We start from the raw sequence: 14,981 nt of genomic DNA on the forward strand, positions 1-14,981 counted from the left end.
GTTTTTTATACCCAGTAAAGTTACATCCTTTAGTATTTGTACTACCTATTTATTGCGATATATTTTAATTTACTTTAATAACTTTTATTTTAATTCGTTTCTATTTTGTTCTAACAAAAATTGACCTCCGAAGACACTGAGTGAGGTTCAGATTTCGCCGAGATGGCACCAGGCTCATCTCACAGAGTCCTGAGACCCAGGCTTCCTGGTGTCGGCTCGGGCAGCAGCCTCGGGGGCGGGAGGCAGGCGCTCCGGCCCATGTGGGGAGCCCGGGTCCTGCCTCAGTGACTGCAGCTCAGTGGTTTTCACGCCCCAGAATGTTGGCACAATGTCCACTTTGGATGTGTTCTAGCATCTCCCTATACTTCCACGGGTCCACCCTTCCCTGCAAATAAACCGCTTCAGAACATCAGATTGGTGGGTATTCGCTTAGTACATCCCCTAGAAGTTTGAGGATTCGATTTGGTTTTGGTTTCAACGACCTCAGCGATCTGACCTTGCACTGATGGGCATCTCAAAATGGGACCCCCATGGTGCTCACGGGCGCCCTCTGAGTGGCCCCCCAGCACGCGCACCTGATGGGTTCCTGGTCTTCCTTGTCTTCCTTGCTCTGTGCTATCCGGATGCCGCTTTTCTTTGCTCTCGGGCAACCTGAAAGGCTAAAGAAGAAGCGCGATTTCAGAAAGCCTCCCGCAGGCCTGTCGCGGCAGGCTGCCCACAGGAGCGACTCTGAGGGGGGTCCCCACAAAGGCCCGTGCTTCTGGGCAGGGAAACAAAACGGAGGGAGGAGCTCCATGTGGGCTCTCACACCCCTCTGCAGTGTGGCCGCATTCCTGTCAGCTGGGGGTCCCCGCAGACCCGCCGCCGCGGGCCTTGTTCTCCCGGCGGGCAGCGGGCTCTGCAGTACTTCCTCCTGCTGTCCCCACGCCTGGTGGACACCAGAGGACCCTCCCACCAGCTGAGCGCTGGAGCCCAGGAAAAACAGAACCGCGCCCGACCAACGCTGGAAACGTGGGAATGAAACCCCACTGCCCATCATGGCCCCAGCTCAGAGCCCCTCCCCAAGAGCAGCCATCGGAGAGCCCGGGGCCAGCAGGCGAGGTGGGAGCTGCGAGGTACTTGGCAGACAGGCGCTCATTTGCCCGTGGGTCCCACGTCCCCGCGGGGCTCCAGGGATGGGAGCCTGAACACGAGCAGGCCCGTAGGCGCAGGCGGACAGTGCTTGGCGACCTTGGAGCCTCTCCTGCCAGCTGTGGTCTGGATTTGTGGTCCCTCCTTTAGGGGCCAAATTTAAAGCCAACAAAGCTGCTTCCAGTTTGAACGAGGTAGCTGCTCACGCCACAGCAGCTCCGCACCTCCGCGGCCCCGTGGGGAGACGCGCGCTTGGGAACGGGGGCGGCTCCTGGCTCCGGGGGGCAGTGGTGGCTCCGAGAGCCATTGGGCTCCTGGGAAGAGCTGGTCTCTCGGTGTCGGGCTGCCTTTCCTTTCTCAACCGTGCGATTCTCTCCTCCCTCCATGGGACGCCCAGGGGGACTCAACAGCAGGTGTGAGGGATCCTGCCCCCAGCCCCCGGGACCTCCAAGTAGTGACGAGGAGCACAGTTAATCCTACCCTGTCGGGGGGTGTCTGGATCTCAGATAAAACCACTGGCCACCCATTCATCCCACGGGGGGTCTGAGGCCCGTGGCCCTTCCTGCGTCCCTGCTGTTCTGCCCATCCCAGAGCCCCTCCATGCTCGGCCTGCTTGTTGCGACCCACCACTGGGTCCAGGCACCTGCTCCGAGCCTCTGGAAGCCGCCATTACCCACAAGGACACTGTGGGGCTCTGGCCTCCCGCCAGCTTGTCCTCTGTGCTGAAAGCCAGCCCTGCCGCCCCGTCCTGGCTGTGTTCTCGGGAACTGAGTCTAAACCCTCGTCGCGAAGTTAACAAGACCCCCTGCACCAGGTTCCCTCGCAGCGCCGCCCCGAGGCTCCGCCGCATGGAGCCGCTCACGGCTGCGGAGTCCGCCAGGTCCGGCTGCCGCCGCATTGAGCACTTCGGCTGAAACTGCTCCTTTGCTTGCAAAACCCGTCGGCGCTGAGACCGCCGGGGACCCCTGCCCTTCCACCCTCAGCCCCGACGCAGCCGCCGCCGTCTGCTCCCTGCCCGCCTGCCCTGCTCATCATCGCCCGCCTCCTTCGTCACGGCTCTGCCTTCACAGCCGCGTCTGTGTGCCCATCTGCGTCTCTGTCTTGCTTGCGTTTCTGCTGCACAGACGACAGGGTCAGTGTTTAAGCTGAACTACACGTGCCGCCCAGCGACACAGGAGGCAGACAAGACGCTTGGACAGGGAGTGACCACCAGTGCTCACTTTCCAGGCGTAGACACTACTCGGCGCCGCCGCGTCTGGCCGCGTGAGGACTGGCGCCTCCCAGGTTCCCGCAGGTCTGAGGGCAGAGCCTGTGCTCGGCCCGGTCTCCGCCGGGGCTTTGCGTTCGGCTGGACAGCGCTCACTCTAAGCCAGGGATCTCACTCTGGCGGCACTTTCTGGAGGTAACTTGTTCTGCATTCAAAACACAGGGGCTGCTCTGGATGCTGGTGACATCAGTCCATCGTGGCGGGACTTGGCCTGACCTGTGGGTGATGGCGGTGGCCCCAGGAACACTGGGTGATGTCACAGGCAGCCCCCACAGCAAAGACTCATCCCAACCCGGACGTCGGCAGCGCCAGGCAAACCGGCTGGTCTGGAGGAAAGAGGTGGCTTCCGGGGAGCACGGTAGGTGCCCAGGGTCACAGAGCCCAGTCCTCGCTGGCGTCCCCAGGCCTGGGCTGTGCCCACAGCGCCCCAAGGGCTAGGGAGCGGCCCCAGAAGCACGTGACCTGCAGCGAGAGCCTAATGCGGACACGGGCCGTGCCAGCCGCTGGTGCGCGCCCCGGCTCTGGCCCCTGGCGTGTGGTCCTCGGTGGCCGCCGGTGCCATCTCTGATACATCGCCTGCTCCCCTGGGCCTGGGCGAACGACCGTGCTCTGGTGGGCGGTGGCTGGCAGCTGACCGTGGCTCTCACTGTTCTCGTGGGCGACGCACTGAAGGCGGGAGAGCCGTCCGCCGTCAGCCTGCCCACTTCGTCGTCCGGAAGGTGGCCGCTGGCACCAACAGCTGTCCTATGGCTCAGTCCACTTTCTGGCAGACACAGCCCTGCCTCCCACCCTGGAGGGGGCTTAGTCCAGACGAGCCTTGCCCTTGCCTGGCTCTGGCCGCTCCTGATTGAACGTGGTGAGCAGCCCCTGCACCTCCCTGCAGGGTCTGGGTCCACCATGCAGACGTCGCACCGGAAGGCTCTTTTGGTTCCCTTCTAGCCCGGGGCTGGCCCGAAACAGACGTGCGCAGGTGTGGGCTGAGTGTCGGCTTGTTGAGGATTTCCACTGTTGCAGGACGGGATCCCTGTGCTGCGTGCAGACGCGCCTTCCCCCGCGGTCTGTGCGGCCCGGCGCTGCGGGGCATCCTGTTCCGCAGGCCCTTGCTCGAAGCGCCTGCACGGCCCAGGGCTGAAATCCGAACATTCCCAGCATAGGAGAGCTTGCCCCCGGCTGTGCACCGGGTCTTACGCTTTTCCTGCATCTTCTCTTCCACCAGGACGACGCGCCCCCAGCGCACCTCGGGGCTGCGTGCAGCAGGGGGAGCCGCCGCAGGGCAGGCCAACCCAGGGGGCTGGCGTCCGGCCCCAGGAGGCCCCGGGGCACGGCGCCGCTCGGGGGGAGCCCCGTTAAGCAGCGAGGGCAGCGTACCAAGGCCACCCAGCAGCATTCCCGGCAGGAGGGTAACGAGAAAGGACCGTTTCAAGAGAAACCAAGCCCCACGTACCTGCGATGGGACGCGTAGTTGCCGGTGATGTGTCCCGAGCCGTCGCAGCCAGGGGTGGGGCACCTGGGATTCAAAACACAAATGGGGCGCTTTACTCAAAAGAAACGAAAGTCTCCGAACAATTAACTCTCTTATTTACCCAGGACGTGACCCCCTTTAATGCTCGAGCTCCCAGCACGAGGTGGGGTGCGTGGCTGCAGGCTCCGTGGCCGGCGTGGACAGGGACCCCACCGCCAGCCCACCCCGCGACGCGTTCTAGAGGGCTGTGATCCCAGCCACCGCCTGGGCCTCAGTGGTCCCTGCAGCCCCTCGGCCCCTGGCCCCTCGCTGCCAAGTGTTCCCGCCAGCACCCACGCCCCTCCCCTCCCCCTGGGTTCCAGCTGCACACAGGCCATCATTTCACACCACACGCCACGAGCAAGGCTTTCCCGGGACGGACGTGCTCACAGCACTGTCCCCCCCCCCCCCCCCCCCCCGGTGCGTCCCCAGCCCAGCGTTAACCCAGGTGGCGGGGTGGCAGCAGCTGGGTCTGGACTCAGCGACTGAACCCGCCTCTGAGGTCATCAGCTGGGCTTGATCCACCTTAAATCCTCTGACTTTGACCGACTCTAGCAGCGCACACACAGCCGCGATCTACCAGGCCTGGCTGGCTGGGATGTGTAGACGGGTCCCCCGCCCCTACACTGCCTCCGCGCAGCCCTCCTGGCCGGCGCCCTCGTTTCTCAGCCACTGCACTGCGTGGCTCTCACGGGTAGAGCCCGGCGGAAGGTTTTATGATCATTCCTTCACAGAACTTCTCAGCTGTGCCCTCTCTGAACGATCAGGTGGGACTGCAGAGACGGTCATTTCACTCCAGTTGGTTTGGGGCCCACCAGAAATGTAAAAATTAAGGATGAAAATCACAGATTTTAAACATCTGATAGGTGCATCCTGCTTGTAAGAGATCCTCTCACTGCGAGTGTCGCCCTGGATCCGGGGCGCTGGGCCAGCAGAGGACACCCCCAGAACCGGGAGGGGTGCGGGGACTGCATTCAGCTGTGGGAAGGCCGCGTTTTGACACTTGGATGTACCAACGATCTTAGGTACTTAGAAACTGTCAGACTCTCTGCTGGCCCCAAGCAAGCGAACGCAGTTCTAGGTCTCAGGTCTAGAAACGGACAGTTGCCGCATCGTGTAACGGGGAAAAGCCTCACCTAGAGCCTGTGCTGTGGGAGAAGAGAAAAGTAACGGCGTGGAGCGGGAACAGAGGAATCGCTGGTGCGTGTGCGTGGAGGGGGGTGTGGAGCGGGGCTGAGGGAGGCCACCGCGAGGCCCTCACGGAATCTGCATGTCCCACCACCCCCCAGGAAGCGACCATCCGCCCGACTTTTGTTGAAGTGACAGCAACGCATGTTTGGTCACAAGGCTCTTCTGTCAGCTGCTAAGTGATGGTTTCCTAGACAATGACTCAAACGACTAACTTAAGTAGCCGAGTTCTCAAATGGCACCCCTGGACCCAGGGCCCCAGGGCCTCACACGGAGGTGCTGAGAGAAGCGAAACTTCGTGCATGTTTCTGCCTTGAAAAGGGAACAAGGATCAGGGGCGTTTCCTGCTGGCCAGTGATACGCATTGACCTTGCTTTTGGCTTAAACAAACAAACAAACACACAAACAAACCAAGCCTTCAACTCTTCCTAATGTCATCACTTAGTGCAGATTTATTTAAGATTCATTTTAACGTGAGTCTGCATTTCTTCAAGCACCTCTCTGGAAGGGGGCAGGCGGTCGGCACACTCTGGTCAAGTTTAAAGTGATGCATTCCAACCATGATCACACAGATGGAAATCAGATTTCACTAACTGTGAAAAGAAGGAGGGAGACTTTCAGAGTCGCTTTTATGTGATTAGACCTATGTGTCGTGGGACTTGAAAAAGAGGCGTCTGAAAGCTCCTTTCGCACCCTAAACACAAAGTACTGATTCGGTTCATGTTCGCCTTCCACTGTGCTGGGAAAGAACAGGCCGTGCTTCCTGAAAAGGGTTGTTTTTATCCTCAGGGTTTCAAGTCGGGCAGGTGGGGTCCGAACCAGGGTGCCCCTCGCCAGCGGGACTCCTCCTCCTCCTCTCCCGTGGTGGACCCCTGCTTGGCCTGTACCGGCGGTCCCACCTCTGCCCCACACTGGCCCCGGCGCCCCCCGGGCGACTCCCGTACCCCCCTTCGGTGGTGCTCTGGGCCGCGAAAGGCAGCCCGTCTCCCAGCTACTCTGCCTTCTAGCAGCCCTGTCTGCTGTATGTTAACTCACGTTTAAGACTTTAAGGCTTTCTTAAACTCTTAGATATCATGCAAACTTCCTAGCTAAGAAATCTGAACATTCAAAAATGCAGCTTTGTGGCAGGTGAATGAGGAAGTCATTGTTTTCCTAACACAGTGGCCTCTGCCCCTTGGTGGTGGCACCAACCCCGGGACACATGGGTGACATCAAAGAACAGCAATTCGGTTTGCATCTGCCCAGCTCAGGGCAGGTCTCTTCCACGAAGGGAGGCCCCCGTGGGGTGGTCAGAACCCCCGTGGCTAACATCAGGCCGCACAGCTTGGGTTGGAAATGGCAGAAGAGATGGCTGGGTTTCCATGGAAACCCCTGACAGGCACTGCCCTCAGCGCCGGAGCGCTCAGGTGCCAGGGAAGGCCAGGCCTCGGCGTCCTCTGGCTGCCAGGCGCTGTCACAGACAGTGGCACTCTGTCTCTTCTCAGCCCTGCGGGTGGGACGCAGGGGTGGGTTAAAGAAAACACCTGCTTCCTGTGTGCGGACGCCTCCTCTCCTGAGGCACGATGGTAACAGCACCCCGAGAGCATGCGGGTGGCCTCAGCCCCCGTCCCTGCCGCCTCACAGACAAACTCAAGCCAACAACGCGTGCGACCCCCGGCCCTAAGCGAGAACTCGCATTAGCCCGGGACGGCAGAGACACGGAAGGGAAGGATCCGGGTGCTACAGGCTGCGATGCAGCTGGAAAAACGAGTCCTGTGCAGACACTTTAGAATGGCGATGGACAAACCCTAATGAACAGTTTTAAATGTGTCTCAATTTTGAAGTGTCTAGGCCAAGAAAACCAGGGCCCCTCACAAACTTGGGTCCCTGACGTCACGGGCCAGCCCCTCCCGGGCGGGAGCAAACGGGGTCCGGCTGCTCGGCCAGCGCTCGGGCCTGGGGCCTGGACCCCCAGAACGCCTCCCTGCTCTGGGCCTTCTCTTCCCTGCTCAGACCCACGTGCAGCCGTCCCCGGTCCCCCTGCCTGGGGCCCAGAGGACCCAGGCCCTGCCGTCAGGAGGACCTCGCTGTCCGTGCGTCCGGCCACAGCACGTGCAGACCCTGCTGAGCTGCCCCGCACACGTCACAGGGCTGTGCGCCCTTCGGCAAGACCCGTGCCTGCGACGGCGGCTGCACCCCACAACCTGGGACAGGGAGGGTGCAGCGCCACAGCGGACCTGACGCCCTGAAGCCGCGCTGTCACTTAGCACTCGCAAGGCCACCCTGCGGAGCCGCCCCCACACGGCATCAGCCCCTCTGTGTGTAGCAGACACAGACGCGAGTGTGAGAAATAGCGACGTTGAGTAAGACACTCAGAAAACGGAGTCAGACGCGGCCCGAAAGCCCCAGCCCCTCGTGGGGCCCAGACACGCCCACGCCGCCCCCCTTGCCAATGGGCCCTGGCTCTGAGCTCAGGGGCTCAAGTACAGACGGAGGCCCCCTCGGTCCTGGAAACGACAGCGTCCAACGTCAGGCGGGTGGCCTCCGCGCTCCGTCGGGGTCCCGTGCAGAGCGGCTTTAACCTGTCTCTCCACGGCAGCTCCTTCAAGGGAACTTACTAAGTGAGACACGAGACGTGAAAATACACAATATTTCCTTACAGCCCTCAGTTCTCAAAGAAATCATGAAACTGTAGAATTAAGCCTTGTCTATAGTAGCAAAATCTATTATTAAATTGACCCAGGCTACAGATATATATAAGCCTTTGTTCCATTTCTATAAAAAGTTCAATTCAAAAACTTCCTTTTTGGTCTAAGAGATATAAATCCAGAAATATATTTCTTTATTTTCATATTTTTGTCATGTAATTAAGAAAAAATATATAGAGAAGAAAGAAATAAAAGTATTTTAAAATGGAAAAGTCATATATACTCATTTTCATGCCTCAGCCCTGTAGTTCTCTCCCAGACAGGAAGAGACCTCGTTGGTCCCAACTGCATTGGTAGGACATTCTACACTTCGATTTCTTTGAGGTCCACTGTGTAGGTTTGTGTGTTCCGAGCCTCCCCCGTTCTCCTTCCCTGAGAACTGGCGGGGCAGGGAGGGAGCACTGCACGCAGGGGTCACGGTGCTCCAGGACCCTGGGAACCTACACATTTCTGCACAAGACGCCAGTCTGGGCGCCGGCAGAGCTGCAGAGCAGGCTGGCTTTCTGGTTATGTCACGTGCAGACCCAAACCACCTTTCTCTTTGGCTCTAAGTACTTGCTTTTAAAATTAAGCTCAAAAGCAAACATAAATAGAAAAGCAGCTTAAAGCACCCTCAACATCATTTTAAAAACATTTTTGCTTCGGTGACTCAGGTGACATCTGGAAGAGGTGAGGCTTCAGGTTACTAAGACAGCGGAAGTGTCACCGTGCAGCTGAAACTCAGCGCTGTGGTTCTACGGACCGGATGGGAGCTGCAGGGGAACGGGGGTGGGGGGTGGGGGGGGTGGCGGGGGCGTTAGGCGGGGGGAGGGGCACTCCCGGGCCTGGGCCAACCAGGGCGCACAGAGCCTTCTGCACAGTCCCCTGGAGGGGCGGGCTTGTGCCAGCAGGTCTGAATTTTGACCTAGAGGCTCACATCAGCATTGGGCCACCTCTGACCCCTGCCCGTGGGAACCCCTATGCCCTTCCCCCGACTCGGGTCCCAGGTGCCCTGAGGGGCAGACGCTGCTCTGGCCCCGGTCAGGCTGGGCGACCAGGGCTCCGGGCACAGGCCCCCAAGAGAGCGAGGCTCACGGACCAGGGTGCTGGATTCTTGGGCTGCAGGCCTGGCCGCCCGGGGCACCCACCGTCCATGCTGCACGCTGGGGGGCCACGCTGCCTCGTGGGCGGGTGCCTGGCTCACCCGGGCACCGCCACCCGGATGCCGCCCCTGAACGCCCCCGCACGGCGTCCCGGGTGCGGCCACACGTACCTAGCGCATGCTGGCGTCCCTCATTAGCGGGGCGCGTCCTTGGGAAACTGCTGCCGGAGCACATGCACGTCCAGCAGCAGGGGCGGCTAGCAAGAGGCTGGGAGCCGCGGTCACAATTGGAAGTGGACTCGAGGACCCATGCAAGAAAAAATACAGAAGGTGACTGGGGCAGCGGACGCAGGCAACAGCACCCCCCTCCCCACGGGGCCTGACTCTGGCCTGTGGCTGCCCCCCACGGCACTGGGCCTGGGGCCGGAGGACGTACTCACCTGGAGCGGACTGAGCTGAGCGCTACGGCACTTAGTGCCCTTTACATGTGGTGACACAGAGGTTTGTAAAGACTCGCGGGGGCGCTGGGGTTTCCTCGGCCCCGGGGGTGGGGCTGCGACTGTGAGAAGGGGCCCTGGCCCCCAGCGCTCCCTGCCTCTGCGGGGAAAGCGCTGGTGACCGTGCCCAGCCGGCCTGGGGGGCGGGTCGTCAAACATGCAATGGGGGGCTTCCTTGTGGAAGGTGCTGATGGGGGCGGGCGGGGGCCAACTCTGTGCAGCGGGGCCGCCTGACAACTCCAGTCTTCTCAACACCAGGGGCCAGCAGGACTGCACCTGGGCAGAGCCAGCGGCCCCTCCCTGCCCCCCCCGAACCCCTCTGAGCTCCACGCTCCGGGGGGCAGTGGGAAGGAGCGGAGGGTGCGTCTGCGTGGCCCACGCTCTGCTCTGCTGGGTCTGAGGGAGCCAGCCTGGGGCCACAGGCGGTGCCGCAAGGCTGTAAGAGCCACAGGGACTCAGGGACCCGCGCTCCATTCCTCTGTCCACAGGATTTAAAATGTCGTTTAAGTTAAACAAAGGAGAGGTTCCTGTCCCTGAAAAGCAGGTGGGTGGTGCGAGCAGCAGCAGGAGGGGACGCCAGGCCCGTGCCCCCTGCAGCTGAAGTCTTCCTCCCGGCGCTGACGCTCCTGCCTGCCTCCCGTTTGTGGGCCTCTCATCTCCTGCAGCTGCTCTGTCTGTGAGGCTGCGTTTTATAACCAACCAGAAGTGACGAGACTCCAGGCTCATCTGCAGCCCGCGGGAGCCGGGCATTGCCTCCCATTTCTCACACGTGGGGCCACGCTGTCTTCTCTCTTCCTGTCCCCCAGATCCGCCTCCTACCCTGTCCTCTTGTCTGTAACCACCGGGTTTTACACTATTCTTTTCGCAGTTCGTTCTCTGCTCTGTCGGTCTCGCCGCAGCAGCACTGCTCACGGGGGCCCAGACACGGCGACGACCCAAGCGTCCTTGGTGGCGGGCGGCTAGAGAAGGCGTGGTGCCCATGTGCACTCACGGTGCTCCCCGGCCAGAGACAGCAGAAAGTGCTGCCACTGTGGGTCTCCAGAGGGTCAGGCCAAGCGGCGGGAAGGGACAAGAACCACGTGATGTCGCTCATATGTGGGATGTAAGACAGGAGCCAACAAACGCACAGACAAGACCAGCAAACAAACAAAACTCACACAGACAACAGTGTGGGGGGCACCAGAGGGAAGGGGTGGGGCAGCAAAGGGTAAAGGGGGTCAATGTCGGTGACAGAAGGAGATTTGACTTTGGGGGGTGGGCACACCATGCAATAGACAGCTCATGAGGCCCAGAACTGCACACCGGAAACCTGTCCCCAATGCATTCAGTAAAAAGTGGAGTCCTGGCAGTCTCCCTCCTATGGAATCCGCCTTTTCCCGTTTTATATCGTTTCCCTGAAAAGTTAGTAACTGATTCCACAGACACGTCACTTTGCCAAAGGTGTGGAAACAGACTGCTTTACAGGCGAGCAGGCAAAGGCCGCGGCTGAGCAACCGAGCGGAGACAGACCAACACCCTCCTCTCTTCTGCGCCCCGTCCCTCAGTCGGACCGTCTCTCAGTGGCCCTTAGGATCGGGGATCCCCGCCTGCCCAGGGACGGGACGGCACCCTGTGGGCGGGGCAGGCTCGCCAGCTTTTAGACACAAGGGTCTGTGCTCTTCATCAATCCCTGGGGACCCCCAATGCCATAAAGTGGGGGAGAGAAGGGTGTTAGAAAAGGGAGGTTCTTCAGCCCCGTCCCTTATGGTCAGTGAGGGTCCCGGCTTCCCTTTGATCAGGAGCAGGGCTGACAAGGACGCAGAGAGGGCGGTGGGGCCCTCTGCCCCCATGCGTGCTGGTCCTGCAGCCAGCGAAGTGGGGAGCACTGAGGGGGAGACTGAGTCAGGGGCTGCAGGAGGAACCGGGCGCGTGCGGGCGGGGCGAGGCAGGTGGGGCCATGCTCCCAGGCGCCGCTGCCCCCGACACAGCCCACCTGACTGCCGGGCCGGGGGAGCCCGGAGGCGGAGCGACGCACATTCAGTCTGCTCTGTGCTGCCTCCACGTCCCCTGCACTGGGCTCTGAGACCATCTCCCCGACTTGTAGGTGACACGGGCATGGAGATGCTGTCAGCTGGAGGGTGACAGGCATACCCGCTGCATGGATGGGGGGTGACAGGGTGCTCCCCAGGACGTCGCAGTGGCAGGAGACTGAAGACTGGGAAGGGAAGTGTTTGTGGAGTGGAGCAGCAGCTGGGCATCCGGGAGGGCAGCATGCGGGCCCCGAGCGCGGCAGTGGGAGAAACCTGCGGCACGCCGGCTCCTCTGCGTGTTTGGGTGCAAAGACCACCCAGGATGGGAAGGAAGCAGGGACAGCAGGAGGACAGGGCATGGCGAAGGGGCGAGGGACGGGAGAAAAGAGCGCCGCCATGGCTGCAGAGAGAAGGGACCGTGGGGCAGGCAGAGGCCAAGAGCAGGGACGGGAAGGTGTCCTTGAGCCCACGGACAGGTCCCCGGATGGCAGGAGAGACTGGCGGCCGCCGGGTGGACGGCTCTCACCCAGACATGGGCAGACTGGTCAGCACAGCGTGGCAGTGCCAGGAAGATGCATTCTGCCGGGTCCCTGAGAAGCCACTCACACCTGCTCCCCTGCGCGCACTTCGGGGGCCCCTGCCAGGGCTCACGGCCACCCCAGGGTCTAAAAGGCTCTCAGTGGAGGCTAGGTTTGAACACATCAGGACTTCCTGCTCGTCAGCAAGCAGAGGTGGGCATCATTATCGCAAGGACTAGGAGGAACGTGAAGCACGAGAATGACAGGCAGGAAGAGAGGGACCCTGACACCCAGTGGCCTCGCGGCCCGGCGATGCACATCCCTGGCTCTCCTGAGAGGCCTGAGGCTGCCCCAGGACACGGCGGTTCGACTGGACGCAGATGCGCCCGTTAGTGACGCACATCAACCCCAGACACTGCGGATGCCTGGCCTCCATCCCGCGAGCTGTTCTCGGTAATGGGCTCAGTGAGAACTGCTGCCGGGACAAGCCGGCCTCCGCCGGTGCGGGAGCCTGAGTGTCGGCTACGCCCGTCTCCACTGCAGAGCAACGGCGGATCCGCTTGTTCAGAGCGGCATTTTACAATGTGGCTCTCCCAGAGAGTATTTTAATGGAAACCTCACTGGCTTAACACCTAAACGTGTTTCTTAGGAAAAGACTCACATTTAAAATTATTCGTCTGTAAGCTATAAAAAAAGAATAGGAATGATTTTCTGGAACGGGAAGGAAGGAAAGAGAGACAGAGAGACCGGCACCGCTGGGAAATCAGCGCGCAAGGAGCCAGCGGCAATCCCTACCGTCCACGTCTCATTAGCAGGTGTGTGGGGACACCCCCTGGCCCAGCCCTCGGCCACGAGGCAGTGGGCGGAAAGCCGTGGGAGGCTCCTGTGGGCGGAGGGAGTCGTTACGGCTGCCCCTCCCTCGGCCATCCCCTCTGTGCACAGACGGCACTTACATCTGCTTCTGGGAAGCAGGGAGCTGAGTGGGGCGCTGCCTGAAGGCGGGGCTCTGCTCACCAGTCTCTCACCCAGGAGACAGCACAACCGGAAGCAGGCGCGCGGGGACGCGGCCCGCGGAGCCCCGGGAGCCAAGCGGCCGCCTTGCATCCAGGCCTCACTTGGGTGCACCGGGAGACTGAGTCGCACGGGTTCATAGCTTGTCGTTCTGTCTGTCCCAGACACGGACCAGTCCCGTGTGCTGCCATAAGCCCCCTTCCACGTGCTGCTGACAAGGTGTGACCCCTGCAGCTCTGCGTGGGGGGCCCGTTACAGGAGGGCCCTGCCCACGGCCCCCCACGGGCAGGTGCAGGGGCGGGTGTGGCCTTTGGTCTCCGTGCCTAGAGCAGCTGCTGCGGCCTGTGCCCTGGTGAGCGGTGTCCCAGTCGCGCTCTCCGGCTGGGAGGGGCTGCCCGTGTGTCACAGCCACAGTCCGGGGACAGGGGCACTCCCTCTGATGGACCCAGGCCAGGCGTCTGCTCTGCACGCACGAGGGAGGAGGACCTGCTGGGAGCCTCTGGGGCTGCCTCTCCCCCTCCGGGGTCTGTGTGCACAGCGGCCGCCGGCACTTCCCTGGTGCCCCGACCGGCACTGGGTGCCGGATCCGCGTCTGTCTTCCCTGGGGCTTCGAAGGCTAGAGGGCCTGTTATTTCCCTAGTTTCAGAGAGAGAAGATTGAGGGCCCAGGAAAGCCACATAACTAGTCTAGGTTAACAGTCCAGGCTAACCAGTTCAGACCAACTAGTCCAGGCCAACCAGTCCAGGCCGACTAGCCCAGGCCAACTAGTTCAGGCTAACTAGCTTAGGGTAACCAATCCAGTCTAACTAGTTCAGACCAGCTAGCCCAGGCTAACTAGTTCAGAGCAAGCGGTGAGGCGGGAGGCCAGTGGCGGTGCTGAGTCCCAGTACTGCCTTCCCTTGCTGAGGTCACGGGGAGGTCCTCCCGCCCCCGCCCCGCCTTGGCTGTGGTCCAGAGAATACTAGCTGCTCTGCAGAGGCTGTGCGGGGGAGGGGTCCCAGGAAGTGTCCTGGTCTGTGTCACCCCTGCGAATGGGGGGACCAGACCAGGCCCACTGCCGGCTTGCGCTCGGGGCCTGGGCTTTCTCTCAGCTCAGCGTGGGTGACAGAACAGTCACGTCACCACACCGGGGTCCCAAAGGCCCTGGAGAGGCACAGCCACAGCCGACTCAGGCTGCCGGGCTCCGGGTGAGAGCCCCGAGGGGGAGGGCGGCTCTCCTTAGCAGCCCCGGCCCCGTCCCAAGCCCGCTGGCCCGGGGTGCCCACCCGCGCTGAACGCTCTGTTCTGGTGGATTTGGGAGGAGGCGGGCCACGTGATTTTATGTGACGAACGTGCTTTTGTTTTTGTGATTTATCTGAGCCTGCTGGCCCATCAGGAATGTTAACCAGACTGTCTTCCCCGTGAACGGAAGGCAGGGAGGAAATCTTGTCCTTGTGCAAAGCAGGTGTGAGATTCTGACGGAAGCGCAGCTCTGGCTGTAGAGGCTCGAGACCCCAGGAGGTGTCGCGCCGGCGGGTCTCTGTCTGCGGAGGCCGCTTCCTGCAGGCCAGCACCTGGGCTCCAGTCACGCCGCTCCCCTGGCCTGAGTGCGCTGCTGCCAGTCACTGGGCCCAGCCCAGGGCTGCTACTTGCCGGCAGAAGCCCAGCCCGGGTTGCGGGGCGTCACAGTCCTCCTGGCAGATGAGGAAAGGCAGAGTGGACGCTAGGTGGTGCTACCAGACGGGAGCGCCGGGAGGAGACAGTCTGTCATTGATATCGTGGCCCTGACTTCTGGGTCTGTTACCATGTTCTCCAAAGGACATAGTTAAGCCTCTCCGAAAAGTCACTGTGGATGAGCTGCAAATCCAATGACTTAAGTGTCTAAACCGATGGTCCTGTTTTTCTGGGCGACCTCCTTAGACCCTGGGCTGGCCGTGTAGAGCGACATGTTACCCTGGACGTGCCCAGGGCAGGTGTGTAGGTGAGAGCCAACGCAGGGGCGCCAGCCAGCAAAGTGGCCCTGTGACCGGGAAGGCTGCTCAGCATCCCCGACTCAGCTTCCAGGGCTGCAGGAGGAGGGCAGGGAATGCCTGGCCTGTGCTCTGCCCCCGG

The 14,981-nt window shown here is 61.5% G+C and overlaps 1 protein-coding gene across 2 annotated transcripts in view; it reads right to left on the reverse strand.

Annotated features, from left to right (window-relative positions):
• MYT1L (myelin transcription factor 1 like) overlaps positions 1–14,981 on the reverse strand; it is a 109,021-nt gene that overhangs the window by 13,884 nt on the left and 80,156 nt on the right. For both annotated transcript variants that reach the window (XM_090280870.1, XM_090280869.1), the window contains exons 15-16: positions 3,843–3,905; positions 576–659 (exon numbers count right to left, since the gene is read on the reverse strand). In XM_090280870.1, coding sequence (XP_090136996.1) covers positions 576–659; positions 3,843–3,905 — 147 coding nt within the window. The remainder of the gene's footprint in view (positions 1–575; positions 660–3,842; positions 3,906–14,981) is intronic.

The sequence above is a fragment of the Furipterus horrens genome, unplaced genomic scaffold (genome assembly GCF_987537825.1).
Source record: "Furipterus horrens unplaced genomic scaffold, mFurHor1.1.pri manual_scaffold_6, whole genome shotgun sequence".
Taxonomy (NCBI): Eukaryota; Metazoa; Chordata; class Mammalia; order Chiroptera; family Furipteridae; genus Furipterus; species Furipterus horrens.